Source organism: Urocampus carinirostris, chromosome 1 (assembly GCF_059441175.1).
Source record: "Urocampus carinirostris isolate Australia breed hairy pipefish chromosome 1, RoL_Ucar_1.0, whole genome shotgun sequence".
NCBI classification, from domain to species: domain Eukaryota; kingdom Metazoa; phylum Chordata; class Actinopteri; order Syngnathiformes; family Syngnathidae; genus Urocampus; species Urocampus carinirostris.
In genome coordinates, this window is record NC_142349.1 from 36,696,329 (window position 1) to 36,710,813 (window position 14,485).

At 39.4% G+C, this 14,485-nt stretch overlaps 1 protein-coding gene across 1 annotated transcript; it reads right to left on the reverse strand.

Annotated features, from left to right (window-relative positions):
• Positions 1-13,758, reverse strand: LOC148374535 (SERPINE1 mRNA-binding protein 1-like). The gene is made up of 9 exons (XM_088337641.1): positions 13,388-13,758; positions 9,323-9,509; positions 7,508-7,648; positions 6,800-6,871; positions 4,621-4,695; positions 4,232-4,409; positions 4,082-4,147; positions 3,795-3,980; positions 1-1,496 (listed from the first exon to the last, which is right to left on the reverse strand). The coding sequence occupies exons 1-9, from the start codon at positions 13,641-13,643 to the stop codon at positions 1,437-1,439; spliced, it is 1,221 nt and encodes a 406-aa protein (XP_088193767.1). The 5' UTR covers positions 13,644-13,758; the 3' UTR covers positions 1-1,436.
• Between the last annotated feature and the right edge of the window lie 727 nt (positions 13,759-14,485).

Sequence of the window (14,485 nt, forward strand, 5' to 3'; positions counted from 1 at the left end):
TACATATTACACCTCTAAAGCAATTTATTACAACAGGCATGTTTGCACAAAGTTTTACCTTAATGTGGCTCAGTCGAAACGAGGAGGGGAGAAAAAAAAAACATCAGCCACTTGTACCAGTGGATAACACCAAGTCAGAGCAGGGCCTAGTACTTGTACATCGCTACACTTCACCCCTCCCATTGAACTGCTTCATTCAAATACGGTGCTGGCTGTTGGTGCTGAGGCGGATGGCTTCCCCGCAACAATAGTTTACATTTACATTCTGTAGAACAATGTTGTTCCATAAAAAAACGCAGATGTTATGACTTAGTGATGCTGCACTCACAAAAGAAAGAATAAAGCATACAACCAAAACGTGGTTGGCAGAAATGGGTGGTACTCATCGACGGGCAGATATCAAGAAAGAGCGCTTCTTGAGATATGGTGGTCATAACAGGTGTCAAGGTGCTGCATGTTAGCAGGCTAGTGCCATCAGCTTACGTGATCGCTTTTGGAAAAACATTTTCACTATTTTATCGTCGAGATCTGATGATGAGTCTGGTCATATGAGGTGGACTAGTACTTTCTAATTAGCAGTAACAGTTGCACAATCACACGCTTTCATACACGGCCACACTCTACATTTTTGAAATAAAAATAAAAGCGTTTTTTTAGCGGTCCTGCATTTAAGTCCATACGTGCTAAGAGGACCAGCCTAAAGGTATACACATCTTGCAAACGGGCAACAAGCCTGAAGAAGGGGATACAAAGCATTACTCAACACTGGTCCGCTGTATCCCCACGTTCAAAAAAAATACAACAAAATAACAGAAGCATTTACTTCCACTGCACAACAAGCAGAAAAATACCAAGCTTCATTTTTGTTTTGAGTAGGATGACACAGTTGCCTGATTAAATCTCCTCACTTTGCGCCTCTCAAAAAAAGAGATGGTTCGTCAGGATGATTACCTTTTAAAAGTCACACTTCACCTAGCTAAAACTCGTTTTATATGTAGTGAAGTGCTACCACGTCAGTGTCTATTGGTAAACTGGGTAGGAAGAAAATCACTCCAGTCCAAAGTCATCTTGCGTTATTCTAGGACCTTATAATACTGAGCTCAATGACCGATGCTCTCACATGAAACCCTCACATGAAACCTCAAAATAGCAGAAAACCCCATTCTTGAACTGCGGATGATATATGCATTTGGAGTGGGTGGCAAACCGGAGGGGGATGAAAACATCCCAGCTGTCATGTTTTAAAATACAAAATGTCAGTGTAACAACAGGTCCTTTTTCCTCTTGTCTTCTCAGGTAAAATTTAAGTCCTCTGGTTGTGCACGTAGGGGATGACTGTCAATTATACATATAATTAAGAATGTGGTAAGCATGCAAGGCTCGCAAAAGGGGGTTGGGGGCTGAAGGAAAGCTTGGTGAGGGGGAAAAAAGATCCTTCAAGCCAGAGCGGGAAAGGCCTCAGGGTCGTCCACATTGGGGACCGACACGCCAATTGCCTGGTAGGAGAACAAGAAATATAGATGGGACTTTAGCATTTAAAGAGACAGAAATATCACAAAGTTACAACATAAAAGGTTGAATATTTGCAATTACAAATGTATACACTTGTGCATTAATTACTCAAAAATACCGCCCCCAAATTTTGCTGCCCATGGATCATTTTTCAGCTACTTGCACATTTACCATTTTTTTTTTTTAGTTTTAGACACCTAAAAGCTTTATTTTAGACTTAAAGATCCCAATGAACTGTTTACAATTTTTGAAGTAAATATATGCATTATATGCATTTGCATAAAAAAAAAATTCTTCTCAGGGTGCCATGGTAGTGGTTATTTAAAAAATGACTTACATGTGACGTAACTTGAGTGGTGGGATCAAATCACACCTGTATGCTCTAAATTGTCTTTTTTTAAGCCAGTGTTGCAAAACCTAAAATCCAAAAGTTCCACTGCATCCAAAATGTGAACTTGCACTAGGGCTGCACGATAAAAAACAAACAAACAAACAAAAACAAAAAACAAAACAAAAAAAAAAACCTAAATGCTATTTTTAGACAAGTATTGCAATTATCGATTTTTTTCCCCTTAAGTACATTTTCTGTGTTAATTTTGTTTTTGTTAACACTCAACCATATTGAAATGATAAACCTAGAAAAATTAGAACCATCTTCTGGCGAGCTTTGTTAGGGTCGCTTTCTGTTGAACATTTTTTACTTTTCAAATCTTCATTCGATAGAAGTACCTGGCCACCTATGAAATGCACTAGATAGCACTTCGATCTCATTAAAATAGTGGTCTGGAGAATTTTCAAAATAAAACATCACAAAATAACATTCAAGTTATTTATTTTGACATGTCTTCATAACCAAACAAAATCCACATCTAACATAAATAACAATTTAAAAAAGGAAATAATGAACTCTTAAAAAAAATCAAGAACATTTGCACAATATAAACTATAAAATGTACGCACTTAAAATAATCCACCCTAAACAAAGTGAACAACAACAAAAATAAAATGTGCACACTATAAAAAGGTAAATGTTGTACACAAAAAATGATCCACATACTTTTAAGGCTGTAAACATGATGTGTTTGCAATTAGTGTAATATAAAATTTACCATGTGCTAATGCAGCATGTTCATCAGTGCAAGAAAGGTATTCAAGGATTAATTCAAACCCACCATTCCTGCTAACTTATTAACACTACTGCTACAACTATTTATTACTCTTATTATAACATTTCACTTACTAACTTGCATAAATAACAAGTGATACCTCTAATTGATAATGCAGTTTTGGTGTTGGACACTAGCAGACATTTTTAGCTAGTCACAGCATTGGTTATTTCTTTGGGCCTTTGGAAACTTTTTTTGTACAGTGTGAAGGTTGCAAATGCTGCTTTGATAGAGGTTTGTTTACTTCTCAGTCCACTTGTAGATGCACCTTTGTCTTTTACCTGTAATCCTTTTTTACATGCCGTGATAATTTTTAAGGTGCTGATACAAATGACTTGCGTTTCCTCGGGACCTAAAGACTATGCGAAAGCAAATTCCGCAACGGGCGTTTTCTTGTTCCACGTCCGCTTTGTCAAAACCAAAATAGGTCCAAACAAGTGATGCACTGCCCTTCTTCGGGGCAAGCTTCGTTTCCTTCTTGATTGTTGACTCTGGGACTATGTTTACGGAGTCTGCCATGACACGCAATGAGCTCACACAGTGGGTGTGGCATAGTGTGGTGCTTGCAAACTGTGAATTGAGTTTATTGGCTTGTGCTATCATTTAAACGTGCCTCTGATTGGTCTCCGCTTTTAAAACTCCAACAGTAAAAATTGTGGTTGGCCAAAACTCCACTCATTACAAAACCTTGAAAAAAAAACACTACTACGTCACATTGCGATGTCGATTCGATCTCGGTTAATCGTGCAGCCCTATCTTGCACTATAACACATATAAAAAAAGGACAACTGCTCATCCCAACTAGCGACAAATGCAAAAATAACCTATTGTAAATGCAGCCTTGAAAACTGACGATTAACATTTTGTAAAACATTTAGGTTTTTCAATATTTGCACATCCCATTCTCGATGGTCACCCAGTTTAAATAGCAAAAAGAATATTTCCAACTCCGTCACACCCCCAATATAACCTAGAAGATTAGTAATGAAAAATGTATTGTGATTTGCTACACACGTTCCACTGAACCTCTTTCTGGGAGTTCGACAGCGGCTTTTCGGCTTAGCCGTTGTGCAGTAGCGAGCACATTTTCACCTTTGTTGCGGTAAGTGACGTTACCTTTTCAGAGCGCCCTCCACCACGCGCCGGCCTGCTGCCTCCCCCGCCGCGGCCTCCCCTGCCCCCACGAGGGCCCCCACGCCCGCGACCAGGGCGGCCCAGGTCACCGAAGTTGATCTCCAGCTGAGATGTTATGTCATTAGCCGGTTTGCGAAAATGGTGGTCTGAGACTTCATCAGCAGTGCCCTGTGCCCAAATTTCCAATATGTAAGATTTTTAAGGTAAACATTATATCGTCGTAACATATTTACAGTTCTTCGATAAACCCAATGTGAGATTGCATTCACCTTTTGGTAAAGAGATTGTGAAATCACTTCAGACTCAGAGGACTCAATCAAAGCTCCAACAGGCCTCTGAAAATTCAAGACATACAAATGTGAATGCACACTCTGAACTCCATTGTGTAATCACATAGACATGCGTGATATCGCACTCACATCTTCACTCTTGGACTTGTGCAGAACGTATCCTTTCTTCCACTGACTGTCAGTCCCCTCATTGGCTTTGCGGATGTTGAACTCCACTTTGGTTCGCTCTTTATCCTGCATGGCCTTCCACTCATCCAGTGTCATCTCTCGCGGACCTTCGGGCTTAACTTCTTCCACTTCATTTTCCCTGCAGAGCCAGCGCACCACACAGTGACAGATGCAGTTGGACATCAAACATAACACGCGCCTTGGTTATGATCACGCAACTAAAAAGGTAATTAACACAGTTCTAATTCATGATTGTTGGCGAAACATTTGAAATGCAAAAATGGAATGACACAATCAGAGGTAATGTGTAAGCGCTCTCATGACTTTTCAGACAAAAAGTGAATACTCACTTGTTCTCAGATCCAGCAGGTGCCTGCTCCTCTCCTGGCTGAGTTGTCAGAGCAGCAGGAGTTGGTTCAACTTCACTGGAAAATACGAAAGTGGTGTATACATTTTAAAACCCGTTTGTGACGTTTTTGAGATACACAGTGGGACCTCGACGTTCGCGGATTCAGAGCTTCGCCGGCCTAAATAATAATAATAAAATAATTTTAAAAAAAAATTAAAAAATTTTAAGCATTTTTGAAGGGGCGTCGCTACTTCATGGTTCCATGTTCGCGGGTTCAGAACTTCGCAGGTCTAAAAAAATAATAATAATAATAAAATAATAATTTAAAAAATATTTTTTTAAGCATTTTTGAAAGGGCGTCGCTACTTCGTGGTTCCACGTTTGCGGGTTCAGAGCTTCGCAGGTCTAAAAAATAATAATAATAGAATAAAAAAATAAAAATAAATAATAATAATAATAATTTTTTTTAAGGTGCACCGCTACTTGGCGGATTTTCACTTATCGCGGGTGGTTTTGGTCCCCATTAACCGCGATAACCGAGGTCCCACTGTATTCTAGATTGTTAACGCAGTAGATTACTATTTTAGCTTAATTTTTAATGCAATAGTTACATAGCTGTATAGAGGCCCATTTCCAGCAACCAGCAGTCTAGTGTTCTAACAATACATTAGTACTAGCAGGCTAATGAATGCTTAGAAAACCCTTGTGCAATTATCTTAGCACACATTAAGACTGTTTAGCTGGTTAGAGAAGCTATAAAACTCATCTTCCTTTGAGCTAGTCGAGTATCTGTTGTTTCAAATTTTCTGCCTCAACTTTGCTTTGACTTTCAGAACGGCCAAAAAAAAGTACTTTCATGCAACTCTATATTCTAGTACTAAGAAATGAAGGCTATTCTATGCGAGAAATTGCCAAAGACCTAAAAATCTCCTACAATGGTGTAAACTACTCTCTTCAAACAACAACAAAACCGTCTCTAATCAGAGAAGAAAAAAGTGGGAGGCCCCGCTGAACAACCAAGCAGTAGGACAAGTACACCCTAGTTTGAGAAATGGACTGCTTACAGATCCTCAACTAGCAGCGTTGTTAAATAGTACTTGCAAAACACCAAGTTCAATATGTGGTGTGAAAAGGCAACTCATGTGGGCCTTTCAAGGCAGAGCGGCGAAGAAAAAGCGATATCTGAGATTGGCCAACAAAAGGAAGAATAATATGAGCAAAAGAACACAGACATTGGACCACTAATTTGATAAATACAAATTTGTAACTTTTTCATGGAAAACAAATAAATGTCTAGGTGACCCCAAACTTTCAATTGGTAGTGTAAGTGAATTTGAGCTTGTTTTTATGAAAAGCTGTGCCATGCTTAGTGAATTAGTGTGCGGGATTTAACTAGAGATGTTGTAGTGTGAGACAATATGGCAAAGAAAAATGATGAAACAAGAGAACAGCTGAGCGCTATTGTTAGTTTGATGAAACAAAGAGAGGAATTTATAAGATGCTTTGACTATTTGTCTTATATAAAACCCTCATCTTTAATCGAGAGATATGTGCTATCCCATCTGGTGACTTATCATATTGGACAAGTTACGCCAATGGCCTGAAAACACCACCTAACACCCACTTCCCGTTGCCCGATTTTTTTGCTGAGGTTGAATTGGTTCAGAGTGTGATTCCTGTCTGCCAAATTAGCAAGTCTTTAACGGCAAACCGTAGCTCCTAAAGTTATAACAAATGTTGTATATGCTACTACAAAGAGCCAATTCTAATTTTACCAACGATTTGACACACTGGGTACATTCCAAAGGAATGCAAAACAAACTGCCAAAAATTGGTGTGGAGAGGATATTTGTAGAACACAAAAATAATTTGTAGAAGACAGCCAAAATTGAGCAATAGAGAAAAGATTGTTTAGAGGTATCGGAGATTTTTTTTTACATTTGTCATCAATAAAAGGTTACAAATAATAGGGCATCTATATTGGTATTGGAACTGAATACAAATGAAATGTTTAAAGTGTAGAGAGGACCAAAGCATGGAAATTAGACTAGTCATTGCCCAGGTAACTAGGACTCCTGAAACACACACAGAAACACTTACTAAGCACACCACGATCCCATAAAAAAACAAAAGTGCATGACTATGAGTGTGTGCACAAGACCCAAAGGGTGAATTTTCACCTTGCTTCTTCCTTCACATTTCCCCAGTTGTGAGAGCCGCCACCACTCCGCTTTTCTTCACTTTTCTGATTTCTGAGGCGAGATCATCAAAAAAGAACATTAGTTAACGGCTGCAGTCAACAACAGAGAACCAATTTGACCACATAATCAGAAGGTACGCACTATAAGGAATTTACTTTTTTAATTCATTACCCTATTTTGAATCATTTGAAGGGGTTTTTACTCACCTAACCTTATCAAAAACATACAGGAAGGAATTTACCAGTCAAAGATGCGCAAAACACTAAAGACAAGTGTGCGCCACTCAAAGGGACCTTAGAAAATGCATTTATAATGCCTGCAGCGTTGCTATTTTTTTTTTCATTTCAAACAAAGAAATTGAGACATTAATGTTGCGGCATTGCAAATTTGGATTGAACCTTTTTCCTTTGCCTCTGCCATTGCAATTTTTATCAAAAGTTAACTGTTGTTTTTATGGCAGACAGACTTCTCTTTGCAAGGAAGCATGTTAATGAGTTTGATGCCTATTGAGGCATTTCTGAAACTTAATAGGCAAAGGTAATTCTTAAGATAAATAAGATACATATAAATGCTTAAATTACATTTGTTTCAGTTTGATTCAAACATTCCTAAATCGCCATGACATTTTTTTTGCCGTGCTGAAAATCGAAGCCCAGCAATAGATCCAATTTACAAGAAAAGACTTACGATTTGTCATTGCCGCTGTGTCTGTCAAAGTCTCGTTTGCCACGGGAGTCAAAGCCTTCTCCTCTGCCCATTCCCCGCCCTCTTCCACCGCGTCCACCTCGGCCGCCGCCACGCCCCCTTAAGGGCCTGTCTCCAGAAGGCCTGAGGACAAGGAACGTAAGTACATTGGTACCTGGTTTTACCATCTTTAGATTGTTTCGGTATCTAAAATCTTCCGCTTTTTTATGATTAGTTTGCCAGTATCCGAAGTCAGTGACACTACCACTAAAGGTTTACGCAGGTACGCACCAACAGCGTCATGCGTGGTTTAGCAGCTAGGTGAAACCCTTGCATCTGAAGGGAAAGCTAATAGCCAGGCTAACAACCCTCAAGCCATTACTGCACAACATGGGTGGTCACCAACACTAGACCCATCACCCATGAAACGGATGACTTGGAGGTACTGGCCTTGGAAAACCGCTACATTTGTGACCCTTGTACTTTAATCATCGCAAAGACTTTGCAGAAGTCACAATTAGCACAGCGTGTGGCTACCCAGCTGCTATCTATAGGCTACTTTTTTACACTGAAATGTAAAGCCCTCCAATTTTGTTGAACTTTTGTGTTATGACAATAAAGACTATGTAGTTGACTGCAAATTGATTTTTATTTGGAGATATATAAAAGTTATTTTGTGACAGTCATATACTCGGTCGGTAATAAGAGAGTTCCTACAGCATAAGGCATGTTAAATTGACTCTTTAAGACTTTTCAAAGCCTTTTGATATTAGAATTAAGATCAGGTTGAGAAAAAAAAAAAAAAAAAAAAAAAAAAAAAAAAAAAAAACACCCAATTGAAACCAACAAAAAAAAAAACACGCAAGTTACAGGCAATTTTAAACAAATGTTTTTTTAAAATCACATTTGGGTCCAATTTAAAACTTTCCATCTGAAAAACGTAGAACTCTCCAAAGTTTTAGACATGGAAAACAATAAATAAAAAGGAAGTTTACAGTACTTCATGGGTCCTCAGTCAAAACTGGCAGATAACTACTATTTCCATAGAACTCTTTTGCTACTTTCATGAAACATTTTTATCATTATGAATGAGTAATGACTTTTTTACTAAATCATATTAGTTCAAACAGATATTAATCTTGTTAATGCGTTAACATTTTTAAGACTTCAAAGATTGATTCAAGACATTTTAATGACAACTAAGGCCCCATTTTATAATAAAGCAAATGCCTTTTAAGAACTTTCAAGGATCCGCAGGAACAATGAATAAAGTCATCTTTATGTAATTTTTCTTTTCACAATGTTTAAATTCTCCCCCAAAACCAAACTAGCACAAAAAAGCACGTTTCTTTTGAAATTGAAAATGGTATAGTTGTGGTATGCAATACAGGTCTGAAAAATCAAATTTTTTTTTTTTCTACCCTGGCTTTTTACATTTTATCATTTTAATTGGGTTTTTTTTTTTTTAACTGTTCTTGGCTATTAAAGCTATGACCTGTTCTGTGACTTCATCTATTTATCTATTTATTTCTTGTTTTATTTATACTATGTGGTACATTTATGAACATTGACTGAATATTTGTGTACCTACGGAGCAGTTGATTCAATGGGGATTTGGTTGCATATAATGAACTTCGAACGGATGAAACCCGTTTCCATTCATTTCAAAGGGAAGACGGGTTTCGATTTACAATGGTTCAATTTCATGTTACTGCCAGAACAATTACGTCTGTAAGTAGAGGTACGACTTTATCAGCACATCAAACGTGCTCTCGCAGTCGTTAACTTGCGCAATATGATGCTTGAGGGCAGTCTCACCTGTCTGCAGAGAAGTCACCACCTCCAGTCTCCGGCTTCTCCTCAATGGGTTTCTCAAAACGTCGTTCACGAGGAGGCCTGCGTTCTGGCCTTTTATCTACGGGTCGCCCTTCACCTTGTCCCACCTGATGCTGAGAGCCTTGGTAACCCTGCTGCTGTTCTGGCCGCCGACCAACTCGCCGCATGCCTGAAAAGCACATAAGCACATGATCCGTTTGTGGCGCTTTACTAATAAAGAATGTTGTCGTCAGATGTCAATCTCGCTCCAATTCCCCAAAACTAACGTTTTTAAACGTATACACTGGGTGTGTTACAAAATATACGTATTGATTATTCCATTCAACATTTTGTTTTATTTTAGCCGTTAATGTTATTGAATAGTTTATTTCACCAACTGTTGATTTACTATTGTTTAATGATTTAACGAATGTAAATAAAAAATTATACTCAATTTTACACAAGGAGGATGCAATAGAAATTCACTAACAATTTTTAAAGCGAAATTTACTTCATAGGTACTGATTACGGCGAAGAGTAAAAACTTTTTTTATATTCAAAAAGAATTTGTCCATTAATCAGATGAAATTTCTGTGTCATTTGAAACTGTCTGAAATTATATAAAACGATTTAAACTAAATATCAGATATGCACTTATTGCTCTGGCTTAGGAAACCACACAAAAAAATGTCTTGTTTTCCAAAGATAATATATTAGATTGCCAGTTATGACCAACATATTTTGGAATTGGTGTTATTTGATTTAGATTTAAAAAAAAAAGTATCTTCTATTATTGAAGACATTATGAAAACTCGTGGATATTTGTGTTGAGGAACTGAAAATCTAAGGCCTCAGAAAGTCATTTGAAAATAGTTGACGATTAAACTGAGAACCAATTAGTGGTCGTTTAATCTAGTGGTCCGCAGCATTCTGAGAATATTTTGACGGCCCAGCCCAAGGGCGGCATTAAACATGCTTGTACTTTTCTAACACTTTAATAAGTCAAGTCATGTTTATTTGTTTAGCCCTTTATCACAAGGAGTCTCAAAGGGCTGCACAGTACCATTCGTGAAAATAGCTATATTAATAATCAAAATAAGCTTAAATCCACTATGTGGTCTTGTGGAACACTGAGATCAGCATCACACCCAAATCACATACATTATTTTCCGAAACGCTTAATCCAGGCATGTCCAAAGTCATGCTGGTTACTGCCTGTGATCAATTTTTAAAGGCCATGCCTTCGGTCAAAAAATTAATAATATATGGCCCACCAGTAATGCTGCCAAGAGTACAAAATAAATTTGTACAGATTTTTTTTTAATTAAATAAAATTAAAAATAAAATAAAAAACATGTCACCAGATGTCTTTCTGTGAGAATTTTAGCCCACCCCATTCCGGACATGGCGACTGTAAATGAAAAAGGAAAGTTGACTGTGGAGGCCACTGCTTCAAGGACAAGTGGAAATTGTGAAGTACTTTTTCACTAAAATCCGAAACAACTGTGTCTGCCTAATTTGACAAGAGACTGGCTGTTTTCAAAGAATATAATATCAAGAGGCACTGCCATACAAAACATGTCGACCACCAAAAGCTAACTGAAAGCTAACATTGTGAAGATGTAAAGCAACTGGAATCCGTTATAACAGCACAACAGCTCTTTTCACGACACCCTGCAAGTGAAATGAAAATCCTACAAGGGCGACCCACAAGGTTGCGACGCTGATCGCCATGCACTGAAACCTTTCACAGAGGGTGAATTTATTAAAGACTGTTCAAAGAATACCAGGCTAAACAGTCAGTCCTCACACATTTTCATCTTACCAAATCCGTCCCGCTTTCTTAAAAGTTTGGACACCCCTGGCTTATCCTAATGATGGTCACGTGGGTGCGAAGGCCGATCCCAGCCATGTTTTTGGAAAGTAGGAGTAAACCGGAGAGAACATACAAACTGCATACAAAGAAGCCGGTAGCTGGAATTGAACCTTTGACTTCTGAAATTTGAGTCGAACGTGCTAGTAGCAGCACACTTGGGTCGCTAACGTAATGTTGAACGCAAAATGTTATGTCAATCTGCATGCAAAGTAATTCAAAATACTAAACTCATCGAATGAACCAACTCTGCGGAAGGCGTGTTGGAGTTATATGGTCTCCTTGTTGTGTTCTTGACTTAGGGATCCTTATATTCTCCAACTCTGTTGCCATTTTTTTTCATAGTGCCACGATTAGTTGCAATTTTTCTGTAATGACATAGTGGAGTTGACCATTCTCCACGTCGAAAGGCCATAAGCGCAACAGTTGGGTTCCATTTACCTTTCTCAGGAAGGAAACTTTGTTTCCAACATGATAGTTGCACTACATGCCAGGCAACTGCGCCTACCTGTGCAAACCACACTGATTTTAATTCAAACGTATAACTTCAAAGCCCTGGTTCAAGTTCACTCTGAAACCTAGCAGTGCAAGTGAAACAATAGGGTAGAAGTATAATGAAACTCATGTTCCTTTGTGTGCGGCCTGGTACCAGTCCACAGCCGGTGTTATGCCGAGAAATGCACCCCTGCCGAGATTTGCATCCCGTAGCGTAGAAATAAGCAGTGTGAGAAAGGTGACGTTTTTTGAAGGGATGAACGATGCAAACACTTTTCTGAAAGAACCAAAGCACAAACTTGAACACAAAAAAAGGATCAGATGTCGCTTTAAGGTAGATATCTAAAGACAAAGAGAAGTAAATAGAATAGCCGTTGGGAAATACAATTTATGACGTGTTACGTCACGTTTGACGATGGGAATAAATCAAACACGTTCGTCTCCCGTTAATCTGTTGATGACTTGACAGTTCATTTCAGCATAATAAGTTTAAAAATCGAAAAAAATAAACACGTTACCTGCTCAAAAGTGATATATATACGGTGTGCATTACCGTTCGATTGCATTCACAACAAATACAAGACGAAATAGATAGATAGATAGATAGATACTTTGTTCATCCCCGAAGGGAAATTCACATTTCCAGCAGCATCCCTGAGCTGAGAACAAACAATCGAGAACAATCGAAAATAACACGGGAGCTGCTGGAGTGGCTGCCATTCGTGACGGCGCCGGAAGAAACGATTCAATTTGAATCATGTACAAACAAACAAACAAAATATTTATGTTTCAATAAGTGGAAAATGGGGGGAAAATAATTTCTCATACTGAAATGGTTTAAATTGTATTACATTCCCCAAAAATGCAAGACGACGTGTTTTTTTGATATATGTTCGCCATTGCATTCCCAAATAGTGATAAAAAAGTGAGATAAAACGAGGTAAAAGTGGTTATAGTAGCGGGAGTGACGTATGCACGATCCCGCTACGGGATGCAAATTTCGGCAGGGATGCATTTCTCAGCATAACACCGGTACTTGCCGATGACTGGCCTAATGAATATAATGTAGCAGGGTTACTTTAATAACTGCTTAAAATAGCAAAAACTAACCTAATGTATTTACTTATCCCTCAATTTCAACAGTTTCCCAGAATTGAATTCCACTGTAATATATTTGGAAAACGAAAGTATGAATTTATCTGGAGGAAAAAAGTTTGAGAACCTAGGCCGACAGATATGTTATGTTTTCAACAAGCGGATGTCAACTCATTTCGTCCATGTATTGAAAGGGGATATTCAAATAATTCACAAATAATGCAAAGTTCCTTGCACACACTAAATTAGAAGCGTCTTCAACTAAGCAAGCATGCAAACGCTATTCAACGCAATTCCTGTTCACGGATTACGCCAAGAACGACCGAGCATCATCTGGAGCAGGGAACACATTCCAAGAGGATGCTTTGGCCACACCGTTGCAACACCGCCTACTCCGCGGCATACACGAGCTGCTGCCTGTTACTTGACGAGATGCAAGTAAGGCGTGCAGGACTCCATCACCTCCGCGTGTCCTCTAAACACAAACGACGAGTCGGACTCCGTGTCCAATGACGCTGTCCAGCAGCAGTTAGCATGTTAGCAGGACAATCGAGCGCCGCGCCAAAACAAACATGGAGGGACTGAGTGTTGACTTGTTTGTTTACCTTCTTTCTTCAGCGGTACGGGGGGCTGGGACTCCTCTTTCTTATCCGCGGGCAGGTTCTTCCTGTCCTTCTGCGACTCCTTCTTGGGCTGCTTGGTGGCTTGAGCTGCGCTCTTAGCGGAGCCAGAAGCGGCCGCCTCCTTCTTCTTGTTTTCCGCGGCTTTGAGGATCTCCGAAGGGTCGGACTCGTCGTCCGGTAACTGGTCGAACCGGTTGGTAACGACGCAGCCGAAGCCTTCTTGCAGGTGGCCGGGCATGATGGCGCCCCTTCAGCTGGATTCCCCTCCGATTCGACGAGACCTGATGCGAGCTGGTCGCGGGATGCTGCCACAAGATGGCTGGGAGAACGGCCCCCTTCTCTTCCGGTGCAAGACAACATCCGGGACACGACTCTACGAGCGCCAATACGAGCGCGCGTACCTTTCATACGATTTTTTTTCATTGACTTGATGCAATGACGCACTTTCATGAGCGTAATCCCTTCTTTCCACTAGGAGCAACTAAAACTTGGGAAAACAGCAGCCGTTTTATTATTGTCCTACTAGCTCTCATGTAACACTTTGTTGAGATTGTCATGATTGTCATGATTGCTTCCACTCGTCCACCAAAGTCGCAATTCCTATAGCATAGCCAGGGTGGACACATATGAGGTGGCTCGGAATTGCTTTTTAAATGGAGTAATTGCAGATGTTTTGATCCCTTGCAAAAATTGTGTGGCTAGATTTTTTTTATTTTAGGAAATTGTTGGGATATTTTTCCGAGACTCACTCAATTGGCCGTGCGCGTGCGAAGGGAATTCCCTTCCGCAGAGTCCTGCCATGGCCGGGCGTTATGCCAACGGGCGGAGACATAATTGCGTGCGATTCTTATTCAAAGATGTAGGAATGTCAAGACTTGATTTTATGAACAAGTTTCTTGATAAAATTCTGAAGTTTAAAATGGAGGACTTGCATTGCGTCATAACTTTGACTTCTGGCAAGGGCTTTGATGTAAGTTTTGTAACGGCGGCTCTTTATCAAGAGTTTTGGAATCGTTTTGAGGGGGTGAGGCCCCAGTTTTCTGGTTTTATAGTGGAGAAGCTGTCTGATAATGCCAACAA

What these genes read in the sequence shown, in the direction of transcription:
- LOC148374535 (XM_088337641.1), bottom strand. Translation starts at nt 13,643, where the DNA reads ATGCCCGGCCACCTGCAAGAAGGCTTCGGCTGCGTCGTTACCAACCGG. An exon ending in GGTGACTTCTCTGCAGACAG is followed by an intron (nt 7,649 to 9,322) that starts GTGAGACTGCCC and finishes CCTTGTCCTCAG; the next exon opens with GCCTTCTGGAGACAGGCCCT. An exon ending in CACAATCTCTTTACCAAAAG is followed by an intron (nt 3,981 to 4,081) that starts GTGAATGCAATC and finishes ATTTGGGCACAG; the next exon opens with GGCACTGCTGATGAAGTCTC.